Source organism: Dendrobates tinctorius, unplaced genomic scaffold (assembly GCF_039654945.1).
Source record: "Dendrobates tinctorius isolate UK_male_01 unplaced genomic scaffold, ASM3965494v1 ptg000114l, whole genome shotgun sequence".
In the NCBI taxonomy this organism is placed as follows: domain Eukaryota; kingdom Metazoa; phylum Chordata; class Amphibia; order Anura; family Dendrobatidae; genus Dendrobates; species Dendrobates tinctorius.
Window position 1 is genome coordinate 23,438,530 of NW_027361782.1, and position 15,802 is coordinate 23,454,331.

General features: G+C 46.1%; 1 protein-coding gene across 2 annotated transcripts in view; it reads left to right on the top strand.

Annotated features, from left to right (window-relative positions):
• Positions 1 to 15,802, top strand: part of CHM (CHM Rab escort protein) — a 94,911-nt gene that overhangs the window by 17,289 nt on the left and 61,820 nt on the right. For both annotated transcript variants that reach the window (XM_073589887.1, XM_073589888.1), the window contains exon 5: positions 10,936 to 11,269. In XM_073589887.1, coding sequence (XP_073445988.1) covers positions 10,936 to 11,269 — 334 coding nt within the window. The remainder of the gene's footprint in view (positions 1 to 10,935; positions 11,270 to 15,802) is intronic.

A 15,802-nucleotide genomic window follows, 5' to 3' on the forward strand; every position in this document is an offset into this window, starting at 1 on the left:
CGATGCCGTGATCCTCCAGGTCCGCATCATTATGGCGATAACAAATTTAGATGGATGTTTATGCTGTGGTTTTTTTCTTATTGGAATGTGCACATTGTAGATTCAGACTGAATGCAGCAAAACAAAGAGAGGGAGGAACAGAAATGGAAACAAAGAATAAAGAAACAAGTATGGGGAAAAAAACTGGAATATTTGTTACACCTCATATTGCTTCTGTGCCCCCTGTTACTCTGATGATAACAATACACTCCTTGACTTTATTCTGCCACATTAGGTTGTCTTCTGGAATGGCTCTCACCCGTCCCGGGGGAGGACCCTGAATGGATGTAACCTGTCCCGGGGGGAGGACCTGGAATGGCTCTCGCCTGTCCCGGGGGATGGCCCGGAATGGCTAAATGCTTGTTACCTGCTTTTCACCTTCACTCTGCTTCCAGCTCATCCCAAACTATCTCCATTTGGTGGAGTTCAGTGATTGTAGAGGCAGTGTCATCTCATGCAGCCTCCTTGTCGCTTATTCTTGGTCACACAATCCGTGCATTGCCTGGAAGTCTTTTGTGTCGTTGGTTGCTGTAGATCACTGTGGTGGCCTTGCTTATAGAATCGTAGAGTTGGAAGGGACCTCCTGGTCCAGCCCCCTACTCAAAGCAGGATTCGCTAAATCATCCCAGATAGATGTCTGTCCAGCCTCTGTTTGAAGGCTTCTATTGAAGGAGAACTCACCACCTCCTGTGGCAGCCTGTTACACTCATTGATCACTCTAACTGTCAAAAAGTTTTTTTCTAATATCTAATCTGTGTCTCCTCCCATTCAGTTTCATCCCATTGCTTCTAGTTTTTCCTTGTGCAAATGAGAATAAAGATGATCCTTCTACAATGTGACAGCCATTGAGATATTTGTAGACAGCTATTCAGTCTCCTCTTAGTCTTCTCTTCTGCAAGCTAAAAAATCGCAAATCCTGCAACCTTTCCTCATAAGACAGGGTTTGCAGACTGGTCACCATTCTGGTCTCTCTTTTCTGAACTTGCTCCAGTTTATTGATGTGTTTTTTTAAAATGTGGCGCCCAAAACTGGGCACAATATTCCAGATGAGGTCTGACCAAAGAGGAGTAGAGGTAAATAATGGCTTCACGTGATCTAGACTGTGTGCTTCTGTTAATACATCCTAAAATTGCTTTTGCCTTTTTTGCTGCTACATTACACTGTTGACTCATATTCAGTCTGTGACCTATTAGTATACCCAAGTCTTTTTCACATGTGCTGTTGCTTGGCCTTATTCCTTCCATTCTATAAACTGTGTTCCAAATTATTATGCAAAAAGAGTTTCGGAGTGATAAGGTTAGAATTTTTTTTGTTTGTCATTTAAACTCAATGATGGTGATGTGTGTCAGGGCTCTTTATATCACTGAAAGCAATTGCAGATACCTGTGCAAATTAGTTTGGCAGGTGTGTCCAAATAAAGGCAAGACTACTTAAGAAGGCTGTTCCACATTATTAAGCAGCCTACATTTTTTGCCAAAATGGGAAAGAAAAAGGATGTGTCGGCTGCTGAGAAGCAACAAATTGTGGAGTATTTAGGTCAAGGCATGACTACAATCAACATTGCCAAGACACTTCATCGTGATCATCGCACAATCAAGTATGTTGCTGATTCCCAGCACACACGTGTGCGTGCTGATAAGGAAAAATTGAGGACTCTTTCCAACAGGCAATTGCGTCAGGTTAAAAGAGCAGCTGCAAAAATGCCTTGTCATAGCAGCAGACAAGTTTTTGAAGCTGCTGGTGCCTCCAACGTCCCCCGAACAACAAGATGCAGGGTCCTTCAGAGGTTTGCAGCTGTGCGTAAGCCATCCTGTCGACCACCTCTATCCACTGCACACAAGCAGAAACGGCTCCAGTGGGCCAAACGATACATGAAGACTGACTTCCAAACTGTTTTGTTCACCGATGAGTGCCGTGCAACGCTCGATGGTCCAGATGGATGGAGTGGAGGATGGCTGGTTGATGGACACCCCATGAAAACACGGCTAAGACGCCAACAAGGAGGAGGTGGAGTAATGTTTTGGGCTGGAATCATGGGGAGAGAGATTGTCGCCCCCTTTAGGATCCCTGAAGGGGTAAAGATGAACTACATAATCTATGTGGAGTTTCTAAAACAGCACTTCCTGCCATGGTTCAAGAGGAAGAACCGTGCTTTCCGCAGCAAGATCATTTTCATGCATGATAATGCACCGTCTCATGCTGCAAATAACACATCTGCATCTCTGGCTGCTATGGGCATAAAAGAGGACAAACTTATGGTGTGGCCACCATCTTCCCCTGACCTCAACCCCATTGAGAACCTCTGGAGCATCATCAAAAGGAGTGTCTATGATGGCGGGAGGCAGTTCACATCTAAGCAACATCTCTGGGAGGGTATTCTGTCCATATGCAAAACAATTGAAGCACAAACCATCCAAAAACTGACAAATTCAATGGATGAGAGAGTTCAGAAGCTTCTTTCCAACAAGGGGTCCTATGTGCAAATGTAACATCACCTAGAATAAATTTGGACTTGAAAACTGTTTTGATTTCATTTTGTTATAAGCTGATAATGCTTATAATTTCACAATTGACCATTTTTTTTGTTCAAAATAAAAAAGGTTGAAAACTCTGCTGTGCATAATAATTTGGAACATGCATTTTGAGTGTTTCTTATTTTTAAAAATATACTGTTTTCATTGGCAGTTTGTTCAAAAACATTGCAATTATACTAGAATATTAGATGACTGGAAAATAACAATGACTGCAATTCATATAGGTAATTTAGAGAAAATATGAGGAAATATTTTTTGCATAATAATTTGGAACACAGTGTATATGCTTTTTTCATGTTAAAAACCATTCTGTTAGTTGCTGTGGTACCCCACTTGAGACATTCTTCCAACTGGATGTGCAGCCATTTATGACCACTCTTTGGGTCCGATCACTAAGCCAGTTATGAATCCACCTAACAGTTGCCTTGTCCATTCCATACTTAGCCATTTAATTTGGTCGTCCATGACAGCACCACCTGAGAGAGGGGATCCGCCCTCCAGGAACAGGAAATCCTACAGATACATAAGGGCGGCACCTCTCCCACGCATCAGTTGGTTTCCTGTTCCTGGAGGACAGGATTCCCTACAGATCATGCCATCATGGATGAGGAATCCCCAGGCCTGCTGTCCGACTCAGGTAGCGGGGGTATCCTACTTCGGGCAGTGCGGAGTCCCCTGGAAGCACCACGGTGGCCCGCGCAGGGTTCCACGTCATTGTGCGGGGCAGGTGGGTGCGGGGTCCGGCGGATGCCCGTCTCCTGGGTCGGGTCGGCGCCGGCAGGTACGTATGGCCTCTCCTCCCCTGATCCCGATCCTTGTTCTGGCCGGTGCGGTCCCCCTCAGCCTGGATCGCGTGCGGGGGGGGGGGCTGTGTGTCAGGCGCCGCCATGGCGCTGGTGGCCTGCGCGTCCTCGCGCGCCCGTACCGGAAAGGATGCGGGGGGCGGGGCCGGTAGCGCTGGTGGTCTGCGCGCCCGGACCGGAAGTTACGCGGCGGGGCCGGCGGTGCCGGACCGGAAGTGACGAGGCAGGGCCGGTGACGCTGGAGGTCTGCGCGTCCTCGCGCGCCCGGACTGGAAGTGACGCGGCGTGGGGCGGGGCCGGCAGCGCCGGACCGGAAGTCGGGTGCCAGCGGTTTTCTCCCTCCCCGTGTCGCCAGGCGCTGGCAGAGCGGTGTGGGCGGGGGGCGCGGCACGCAGAGGGAGGGACGACAGGGAAAATGGGGGAGGGAGGCAAAAATCAGCCCCTGGCCACATCACCTTTGAACCCGGATTACCGGGGAGAAAAGGCACAGAGGCACTGACTAGCGGCTTCAGCTCAGATCCATACCCCAGCGGGAGTCGTCTAGGAAGAGAAAGAGGGCGAGTTTTTCCGGGTCATGCTCTTCAGCTGACCCTAGAGGGAATGAAGAGTCCTCAGAGCCCTCCACTTCTGCGTCCTCTTCAGAGGAAGACGCCAGTCGTGTCTGCCTAGGTCTGGAACAAGTGGACAAACTAGTCAAGGCAGTCAGAGCGACCATGGGGGGGGGGTTAACAGATACAAGACCTGAACGGTCTGCAGAGGACCTAATGTTCGGGGGTTTAGACCCCAGGAAACGTAAGTCGTTCCCGTTAAACGACAAGGTCCAAAATTTGATTAACAGGGAATGGAGGAAACCTGAAAGAAAAGGCTCCCTACCACCAGCCTTTAAACGGCGATATCCCTTTGAGGACCCTGTGGTGAATAAATGGGATAAAGCCCCGAAATTGGATGCAGCAGTGGCTAAGGCGTCCAAAAAATCCGCTATCCCCTTTGATGACATGGTCTCGTTTAAAGAATCCGCTGGATAAAAAGGCGGACTCCTACTTGAAAGGCACATGGGAGATGTCGGCTGGCGCCCTGAGACCGGCGGTTGCAGCTACCTGCACGGCCAGATCTATGATGGTCTGGCTGGACCAGCTAGAAACGCAGTTAGAGGACAGAGTTTCGAGGGAATCTGTCTTGAAAACCCTACCCACCATCCAGGATGCGGCAGCCTTTTTTAGTCGACGCTTCGGCAGATTCCGCAAGAATGGCGGCCAAGGCCGCAGGGCTATCAAATGCAGCCCGACGGGCTATATGGCTAAAATGCTGGCCCGGGGATATCCAGGCCAGATCCCGGCTGTGCTCCATCCCGTGTGAGGGGGAATATCTATTCGGACCAGTCCTGGATGAACTCCTGGAGAAGGCTGGCGACAATAAAAATAAATTCCCTTCCCTGCCCACCCCTTCCTATAGACGTCCCTTTGCTAGGAAAAGATTTTTTCGGAGGAGGTCATCCAGAGACCAGGGCAGATGGGAAGATAAGAGGAAAGGTACCGGCTTTATGTTTGGCGGGGGACGCCAAGAAGCATCCCGTGAGACCAAGAAACCTCCCCAATGACTAGAGGCCCCGGTGGGAGGTAGACTATCGGCCTTCTTCCAAGCCTGGTCGCGGATCTCGAACAGTAACTGGATCCTGGGGTTGGTAGGCTCAGGCCTAAAGCTCGAATTTGCCTGTGTCCCCCAGAACAGTTTTAGGGTCACCCTGCTCAGGTCTTCCTTGGCGGAACAGACTGCCCTAGAAACCGAAGTTGTTGACCTATGTCAGAAGGGAGTATTGATAAAGGTACCAGAGGCGGAGAAGGGCGAAGGCTTCTACTCCACCCTATTCTTGGTCCGTAAACCAGATAATTCCTACAGGACCATAATTAATCTGAAAGCACTCAACAGATACTAGGTCATTCGGCCTTTCAAAATGGAAATGATCAGTTCCACAATAAAGTTGCTGTTCGAAAATTGCTTTATGGTGGTGTTGGATTTAAAAGACGCTTATTACCATATACCCATCTATGCGTTTCCTTAGAATGGCAGTTCATTTGGAGGGGTCGTTACAGAATTTTCAATATGTCGCCCTTCCCTTTGGTATAGCAGTCGCCCCCCCGGGTGTTCACTAAAGTTATAGCTGAAGTTATGGCCCATCTACGGGAGCTAATCACAAGCCTCAGCAAAAAGGTGACTGAAGACTGGGACGTCATCGCTGCCCGTCTCGTCGAGCCCCCTGATCTGGCACCAGTGAGAACATCTGGATTATCCGAATATATCCGCATGGTTATACTCCCATCTTTCTGCAGGTGTTTGTTGTTTTTGTTCCTGTGTCCTAATAATGAAAGTCAGTAATCGAGCAGACTCGGCGCAGACATCCCCACCCCGCGACTCTTTATAAGGTCGATTCTATTTTTTTTTTTTTTCCTGTCGCACATCATCGGTTATTACACACGAAAAATGATTGTCCAGCGAGGCGTAAACCCGAGCGCTTGCGTCTCTGAGCGTGTTCAGCACAAAATGTGCGCAGAGCGTGAGATCAAGCAGAAGCCATCATTAATCCGACAGCATTAACCTAAATAAAAAAACAAAACTTTCTCATCTGCATTTCCTCTGTGAATTTCGCGAAGGGTGTGTGTGTGTGTGTGGGGGGGGGGGGGCGCTCACTGCTGCCGCTCCGCAAACTGGTGTCTTGGATTGTTTCCAGCATGTTCTGTCTGGCTGATCGCGGCGGTACCCCCGGCGCAGTGTCCTCAGATTCTGCCGTTACCTGTGGTGTGATGTATAAACACAGGACTGGCAACAGATTGTTTATAGATCGGAGACTGCTCCATTCTCTGCCGTTATGTCACAATCTGCCCACTTCACTGTGAGGGGCACAGCAAGTGCAGAAAGGTCCTCAACTTTGCAGCCATCTTTGTGTTTTACCTTCTTGTCATTTTCAGTATCTCTGCTTACTGCATCCCACTATATGGAGCGACAGAGGCTGGTTATCGTTCAGATTTACCTAGCCTCTGAATGTCCAACCTGGAGTCCTTCCACCTCCGAGCCCCGGTGCAGTCGCACCGGCTGTACATGCGCTATGTCTGCCCCTGATGTGACTTAAATATGAGCGTCTGAGCAAAGGGTCTGAATACTTATGATCATGTGATATTTCGGTTTTTCTTTTTTAATAAATTTGCAAAAATTTCTACCTTTTTTTTTTTCCCGTCAAGATGGGGTGCAGAGTGTACATTAATAAGAAAAAAAATGAACAATAAACTTTTTTAAATTTACCAAATGGCTGCAATGAAGCAAAGAGTGAAAAATTCAACCTCTTTCTGACATCGGACGTAATGATTCGTCCATGTGACCTGGCACAATTTGACAATAGACGGATCATTACGGAGGTGGATGATAAGGTTTCCTCGGAGCTGGAGGGCTACTTTTCAAATAAACGATAATGGGGAGGTCTCTGATGAGACCATTTGGTCTGCTCACAAAGTGGTGGTTAGGGGGGTTCTCCTACAACAAGCTTCATATTTAAAGAAGAAAAGAGAAGCCAGTAGAGAGGCTCTGCTCTCCCGTTTACATTATTTAGATGCTATTAATAAGGCTGCACATACGTCCTCTGTCTCTGAGGAGATCTCCCAAATTAGATTTAATTTAAGGGAAAATTTCCTATACAAATATGCATACAATATGAGGAGACTTAAAACTAACTTATATGCTACCGTGGACAGGGCGGGAGCGCTTCTAGCTCGCAGAGTTCATAAACAGGAGGTCATGTCACGAATTGACCACATATTGGATGAGCAAGGTAGAGCCCTAAGGAACCCATGGGACATAGTGCAAGCCTTTGCTCAATATTACACTGCCCTCTATAATTTAAAAGATGCCTCCACCCCTCAACCTGACCAAACATCTATTGATGCATACTTAGATTCTGTTAATTTGCCATGTATTACCATTGACCGATTAAATTATTTAAACGCCCCCTTCGCGGCTGCAGAAATTCAGCAGGCGATTAAACAGACTAAACTTCATAAAGCCCCAGGCCCGGATGGCTTAACGAATGATTATTATAGGACCTTTTCTCAGCAATTAACACCATATCTACAGCGTCTGTTCACACACTGGAGAGACGCTGGTACTGTGATGGCCCCTAATTTAGAGGCCACTATTTCCACTATACCAAAACCGGGGAAATCACTCACACATCCCGGAGATTTCAGACCCATTGCTTTGTTAAATTCAGATGTCAAACTGTTTGCTAAAATCATAGCATCTAGACTGAAACGAATTATACCGACTATAGTGTCACCAGATCAGGTGGGCTTTGTTGCAGGACGGGAGACGAAGGATGGCATACGACGTATGTTGAATTTGATTAAAATATCTGAGCTGTCTGGCCAACCCAGTGCATTCCTGTCACTTGATGCTGAAAAAGCTTTTGACAGGGTGCACTGGGGATATTTAAGAGCAGTCCTGAAGAAATTTGGACTGTCGGGCCCTATATTATCCGCAATCTGTGCCATGTACTCGACCCCCTGCGCCAGGGTTTTGACGTCTGGCTTCTTGTCCGGCTCGTTCCAGATCACGAACGGTACGAGACAGGGGTGTCCGCTCTCACCTGTTATTTTTGCGCTGTGCATGGAGCCGCTTGCCGAGCGCATTAGAATGTCGGCGGGCATTTCTGGGTTTAGGGTTGGACAGGTGGAGTACAAAGTCGGTCTATACGCCGATGTCATTCTATCCTGTGTAAATTTCGAATATTCGTTTTCTGCGATTATTTGTGAACTTGGGGAATTTAGCAAGGTCTCATACTATAAACTGAACCCCACAAAATCCCTGTTTCCGGTGGCGGTTCCTTGTGCGGCAAAGACAAGGCTGGAGGCCATTTTTCCGTTTAAGTGGATGAGAGAGGGTATTCCATATTTGGGCATTACACTGACGGGTTCTGAGCAGATTGTGGATAGGAACTTTACTAATTTGGAAATACAGCTTAAGAAACAATTGGAGCAGCTTCATGCTGTCCAGACCTCCTGGATTGCAAGGATTAATGCCTTTAAGATTGTCCTACCTAAAATATTGTACCTACTCCGGTGCATACCAATGATAATCCCTAAAAAAAGAATTCTAAGATTACAAACTATGGCATATAGTTATATTTGGTCATATAAAAAGTCTAGGATCTCCAGGGCCCTAATGTATTTCCCGTATAAAAAAGGGGGACTGGGGGTACCAAACTTGTTAAAGTATCATAAAGCCGCTATAATGACGGGACTGAGAGACTGGTGGCAAGCGGACAGAGACCATAAATGGCTTCAAATAGAAAACTATTATGCTACCGCCAGGTCTACCCGATATATTTTGGAGGCTGAAGCTATTAAAACTACTAAATATTCCCCACTTTTGCCAACTATGAAAGCTGCGCTACATCATTGGCGGACAGTGGTCGCATCTCTTATTAAACTATCACGCCACTCCATATCGTTAAAGGCCCTTCAGATGAATATTCCATACCTTAATCTTCAGTCATGGGTTGCTGCCGGAATTGTGAGTCTGGGAGACCTAGTGGGGAGTGGTGGGTTAATCCCGTTTGACCAACTGGCTGCTGAGTTTCCGGCCACCCGGAGGTGTTTTTACCAATACCTACAAATACGTCATATGTTGCATAATTCACCGGACTCTGTTTTTTTCAATTCACAACTAAATAACACAGTTAACGGTTATTTTCTGCTGCCTGATTCTGGCCCGAGAGGTATCTCATTATTATATAGAGCCCTGAATGACCCGCCGGATAATACAAAACTGCCCTCTATGATCAGCTGGGAGCCGGATCTGGGTTTTCTCTCTGAACCTGTTGACTGGGAGGAAGGATTGTGTGAAGTTGTACGGGTCTCTTCATGTGTGAACCATCTGGAGCAGTTGAAAAAGACGCACCTGAGATGGTACCATTTCCCGGTCCGAACGGCACATTTTGGAGCTGGTGGGTCTGGTGAATGCTGGAGAGGGTGTGGGATGAGGGGTACTCTTGAGCATACTTGGTGGTCCTGTCCAGTGCTTCAGCCTTGGTGGAGGGGTGTTGATTTATTGATCTCACAAGTCTTGGGTATCCAGATGACTCTGACCCCAAGCCAGGCCATTTTACACATTGGCCTGAATGAAATTCCTCATATTCTTAGAGGTACGCTGTCACATATTTTGATAGCTGCTAGTGTGACAGCGGCTAGATGGAAAGATCCCACCCCCCCCCCCAGAGGTTGCAGGACTAATTGATAGAATTAACACTCACTGCCAGCTTGAACTAGCACTAGCTCACTCCATGACCGCCATAATAAAAAGACAGAGCATTTGGCACCCCTGGATACATAGTAGACACTCCACGGTTGCCCCGCTCCAGCCTGCTTAGCCGTATATAATTAAGATGCCGGATATTAGATATTGGATGTTGTTTGTTTTCTTTCCTTTTTGGAATATATTACTGTACTGCAGTCTGCAGAACACTGAGACTTATTGTGTACTTGCTGTTACACATAGTTCTATCGATGCCACTAATGCCTGTTCCTCCCCTCACCCCTTCCCCTCCCCCTTCCTTTCCTGTTTTTCATTTGTCGGTCCCCACTTTCTGCTCCTTATTTTCTCCTCTCGTTCCCCTAGTTTCATATATATGGTGGTTGTAACTATGGTTGTCATTGTTTTGACTTGTTTTCTTGTTCAACCTCAATAAAAATAATTGAGGAAAAAAAAAAACAAAAACATGCAAACCACCCTTGGGGGTAAAGGGGTCTGAATATTTTCCGTAACCACTGTAACTCAGGATCAGTAATGTAATGTATGTACACAGTGACTGCACCAGCAGAATAGTGAGTGCAGCTCTGGAGTATAATACAGGATGTAACTCAGGATCAGTAATGTAATGTATGTACACAGTGACTGCACCAGCAGAATAGTGAGTGCAGCTCTGGAGTATAATACAGGATGTAACTCAGGATCAGTAATGTAATGTATGTACACAGTGACTGCACCAGCAGAATAGTGAGTGCAGCTCTGGAGTATAATACAGGATGTAACTCAGGATCAGTAATGTAATGTATGTACACAGTGACTGCACCAGCAGAATAGTGAGTGCAGCTCTGGAGTATAATACAGGATGTAACTCAGGATCAGTAATGTAATGTATGTACACAGTGACTGCACCAGCAGAATAGTGAGTACAGCTCTGGTGTATAATACAGGATGTAATTCAGGATCGGTAATGTATGCACACAGTGACTGCACCAGCAGAATAGTGAGTACAGCTCTGGAGTATAATACAGGATGTAACTCAGGATCAGTACAGGATCAGTAATGTAATGTATGTGCACAGTGACTGCACCAGCAGAATAGTGAGTGCAGCTCAGCTTGTAATGTGTTTTTGTGATGAAAATTGGTAATAGTTTACTTTCTTTTCTGTGTTGTTGATTAGATACAATTTTCTTAGAAGAAGTGATTTAGCTTCTGGTGTCTATAAATTACAGATTTTAAGTTTTCATTTTTCTGCCTTTTTTACCTTTTAGAAATGAAGATTCAGAGAATGTTCAGGAAGTTGGGTCGCTCCGTGTAAATTGTGAGCTTTTAACTACAGAGTCCAAGGAATCGGATGCTCGATCCACCACCTCTCAAAATGTCGATATTGCTGATGTTACAGCAGAGTCACAGGACGAGCCACAAACAGAAATTGCAGCCACCGCTAACAGAGAAGAGTGTGTGGACAGTGACCAAGCCAGCGGTAATATCAGTGGGGTGGAGCCCGGCTCCAAACTGGGGAATCAGACTGAGCCCCAAAGAAATGTCACCTACTCTGATATTGTCAGAGAAGGAAGGAGATTCAATATCGACCTGGTCTCCAAGGTGAGCGAATATGAAGTTTCTTTATATTCTGTAGTAATTGTCGTTCTATAAACTATTCTACGTGATATCCTTAAAGGGAAGGTGCCGCAATTTTATATAATTTGCAAAAAAATAGTAAGTTACAAAACATGTTGTTTCAGCAAATGTTGTACTAACCAGGATTTATGGTTTGTTTGTAATAATGTTTTCATGTAGCCACTGGGCGCTGACATCTTGATTTGCAGATCTGTGGAGGACTCATACAGTCTGCAAATATGGCCGTCCCTGCACATAGGAAACTGCGGTCGGCTTCCGACCGCACATTGCAGCCTCAGTAGCAGAGAACTGGGCACGCCCCTGTGGGCTGCACCATTCACTGCTGTAGGTGTGGCTGGGCGCCATTTTACTGTAGCCCAGTGCTATCTGCTGAGCTCCACTTACCCTCTATCACAGGACCACTTGTGGCATAACAGGTCCTGTGTTGTGAGGAGAGGCTGTAGATATGGAGAAGGTGGTCAGCAGAGGAGAGAAGCGCTCACTGGAGCCGGAGGATGGAGAGTGGTGAGTGCGGGTGACTTTTATCTATGCTCCTCTGTACTGCTTACTCCAGGCTCAGCCCTGTGCTTCCTGCTCCAGCGTCCTCCTGCTCTGTCTCCGCCTCCTCACTCACAGCCCCAGTGATCTCCGGTAATCTGACACCTTTGCTTTTATGGCTGTCTGAGGAGGACAGTGACTTATACAGCCCATAGTCTTGTGTATAATTGGGGGGGGCTGGAAGTTTCACCAGTGTGGGCATATCTGTAATACTGTCTGCTGAGCCGTGTATCTAATCCTCTCCTGTGTGATACTGCCTGCTGAGCCGTGCATCTAATCCTCTTCTGTGTGATACTGCCTGCTGAGCCGTGTATCTAATCCTCTCCTGTGTGATACTGCCTGCTGAGCCGTGTATCTAACCCTATCCTGTGTGATACTGCCTGCTGAGCCGTGTATCTAATCCTCTCCTGTGTGATACTGACTGCTGAGCCGTGTATCTAATCCTCTCCTGTGTGATACTGACTGCTGAGCCGTGTATGTAATCCTATCCTGTGTGATACTGACTGCTGAGCCGTGTATCTAATCCTATCCTGTGTGATACTGTATTATGAGCCGGGTATCTAATCCTCTCCTGTGTGATACTTTCTGCTGAGCCGTGTATCTAATCCTCTCCTGTGTGATACTGTCTGCTGAGCCGTGTATCTAATCCTCTCCTGTGTGATACTGTCTGCTGAGCTGTGTATCTAATCCTATCCTGTGTGATACTGTATTCTGAGCCGGGTATCTAATCCTCTCCTGTGTGATACTTTCTGCTGAGCCGTGTATCTAATCCTCTCCTGTGTGATACTGACTGCTGAGCCGTGTATCTAATCCTCTCCTGTGTGATACTGCCTACTGAGCCGTGCATCTAATCCTCTTCTGTGTGATACTGCCTGCTGAGCCGTGCATCTAATCCTCTTCTGTGTGATACTGCCTGCTGAGCCGTGCATCTAATCCTCTCCTGTGTGATACTTTCTGCTGAGCCGTGTATCTAATCCTCTCCTGTGTGATACTGTCTGCTGAGCCGTGTATCTAATCCTCTCCTGTGTGATACTGTCTGCTGAGCTGTGTATCTAATCCTATCCTGTGTGATACTGTATTCTGAGCCGGGTATCTAATCCTCTCCTGTGTGATACTTTCTGCTGAGCCGTGTATCTAATCCTCTCCTGTGTGATACTGACTGCTGAGCCGTGTATCTAATCCTCTCCTGTGTGATACTGCCTACTGAGCCGTGCATCTAATCCTCTTCTGTGTGATACTGCCTGCTGAGCCGTGTATCTAATCCTCTCCTGTGTGATACTGCCTGCTGAGCCGTGTATCTAATCCTCTCCTGTGTGATACTGCCTGCTGAGCCGTGTATCTAATCCTCTCCTGTGTGATACTGACTGCTGAGCCGTGTATGTAATCCTATCCTGTGTGATACTGACTGCTGAGCCGTGTATCTAATCCTATCCTGTGTGATACTGTATTCTGAGCCGTGTATCTAATCCTCTCCTGTGTGATGCTGCCTGCTGAGCCGTGTATCTAATCCTATCCCGTGTGATACTGCTCTCCTGAAATACTCTGTGCTGCTGTCACTCTGCTCCCAGAATCCTTGCTGCCTGCCATCCTCGGTGACCGAAGACCCCATTCCTCTCCTCAGATCCCGTCCTGGCGATGTGTGAAACCGAGGGGACAGGGGCCTGATGTATGGTGGAAGGAGCAGGGCGACAGCAGCACAGAGTATTTCAGGAGAGCAGTGTGCTGGTCTGTGGGGGGCGCCCTGTTCGGTGCCAGGGATTGTACAAAGAGCGCTGTGTTTTATTCACATGGATGGACCGTCTGCTTGTCTGCTCCACAGAAATCCAGGAAACATGTCTGCTGATTGATGGCCTGTTCTGATCCAGACTTTACATGCAAAGACAGTCAGTAACTTTGCAAGCCCCATCAAAATGGCTGCTCACTGTGTCTATAGATGTCATAGGTTTTTGTGCCAGATTTCAGTAGCTGCTCCCCCTAGTGTTAACAAGTGGAAATGCCAAACTTTTTAAAATTATTTTTCATATTTTGGAAAATTAAAAACAAACGATAATATTTTTTAAGAAAATGTAAACATTAATTCTTTACATTTTTTCAATTGCTGAAAAAAAATTTTTTGGATGGCACCTTCCCTTTAAGTGATTCTGTTGTTATGGTCCCGACATGGAGCTGGTGGTAATGATTTTACATGTCCTGAGCTCCTCAAAGCTGATTCATGACAACAGAACAACAGACCACCTTTATAGATGAACTAGCTGAAGAGCTCGTAGTAACGAACTACGGTTAGTTATAACAAATTATAATGATTATATCCATATATACTGTATATATAAAACTGAGTGTATAGCCTCACCCACTCCGCATAGCCACAATCACTATAATATCCCACGTCAGCCAGAGCTACTGGACTACTACCCCTAATATCCCACATCATCCCATCAGCCAGAGCCACTGGACTACTACCCCTAATATCCCACATCATCCCGTCAGCCAGAGCCACTGGACTACTACCACTAATATCCCACATCATCCCGTCAGCCAGAGCTACTGGACTACTACCACTAATATCCCACATCATCCCATAAGCCAGAGCCACCGGACTACTACCCATAATATCCCACATCATCCTGTCGGCCAGAGCCACCGGACTACTACCCATAATATCCCACATCTTCCTGTCAGCCAGAGCCACTGTACTACTACCCATAATATCCCACATCATCCTGTCAGCCTGGGGTCCGAACCAGAGCGCTGAGTGGAACGGTCCTAACTTTCATGCCAGGGATCCCTTTAAGAGAGGCCTGGCGTCTGAACCAGCGCGCTAAGTGGATTTTCCCTGACTCCCATACCAATGATCCCTTTAATAGAATAGTATAGCAAATCTCCAAACCATATCAATAAATTACACAGGTCAACGAAAAAAATTTTTTTTTCTGGTGTCCAAAATATTTTAATGAATTTGGGGTATTTTTGGGGTGCTGATTCTGAATATGTCATCAGTTTTGCCAGATTGGCTCAAGTTTTTGAGATTTTTGGTATCTTATTTATAGCACTTGTTGGTAAATGCGACGCATCATCTCATTAATTTCTTTGGATTAGTACTTGAACTGAGCAGTTCTCAATATAGTTTTGTGTTAATTAGTGTTCTAAAAGTTTGTTCATAGCTTGATTTTTGCACTAACTTTATGTTGTTGTCTGTTTTCCAGTGAAAAGCATGAACTCATCATGAAGAAGTTGTCTTAACGATCCAGACTCATTCTGTTACATTTGTGGTGAATATACACTGCCAAAACATAGAAGAAACATAACAGACTTCGTCAAAAAAGTGTATTTTGCCTATTTTGGGGTTATGCTTGGGGACCAAGACAAGTTTTGGGCACCACACATAGTGTGCAAAGCATGTATCGAATTATTACGAAAATGGAGCAAAGGACAAAGAAAAAGCTTCAAATTTGGTGTTCCAATGGTGTGGAGAGAGCCAAAAAATCATCATGATGACTGTTATTTCTGTGCAGTGCAAGTGCAAGGATTCAATAAGCATAAGAAACGAAAATGGGAGTAACATGGAATCTGCAAGAAGGCCTGTCCCTCATTGTGAAGATGTGCCTGTACCTGTGTTTACCATAAATAACAGTCATCATGATGATTTTTTGGCTCTCTCCACACCATTGGAACACCAAATTTGAAGCTTTTTCTTTGTCCTTTGCTCCATTTTCGTAATAATTCGATACATGCTTTGCACACTATGTGTGGTGCCCAAAACTTGTCTTGGTCCCCAAGCATAACCCCAAAATAGGCAAAATACACTTTTTTGACGAAGTCTGTTATGTTTCTTCTATGTTTTGGCAGTGTGTATTCACCACAAATGTAACAGAATGAGTCTGGATCGTTAAGACAACTTCTTCATGATGAGTTCATGCTTTTCACTGGAAAACAGACAACAACATAAAGTTAGTGCAAAAA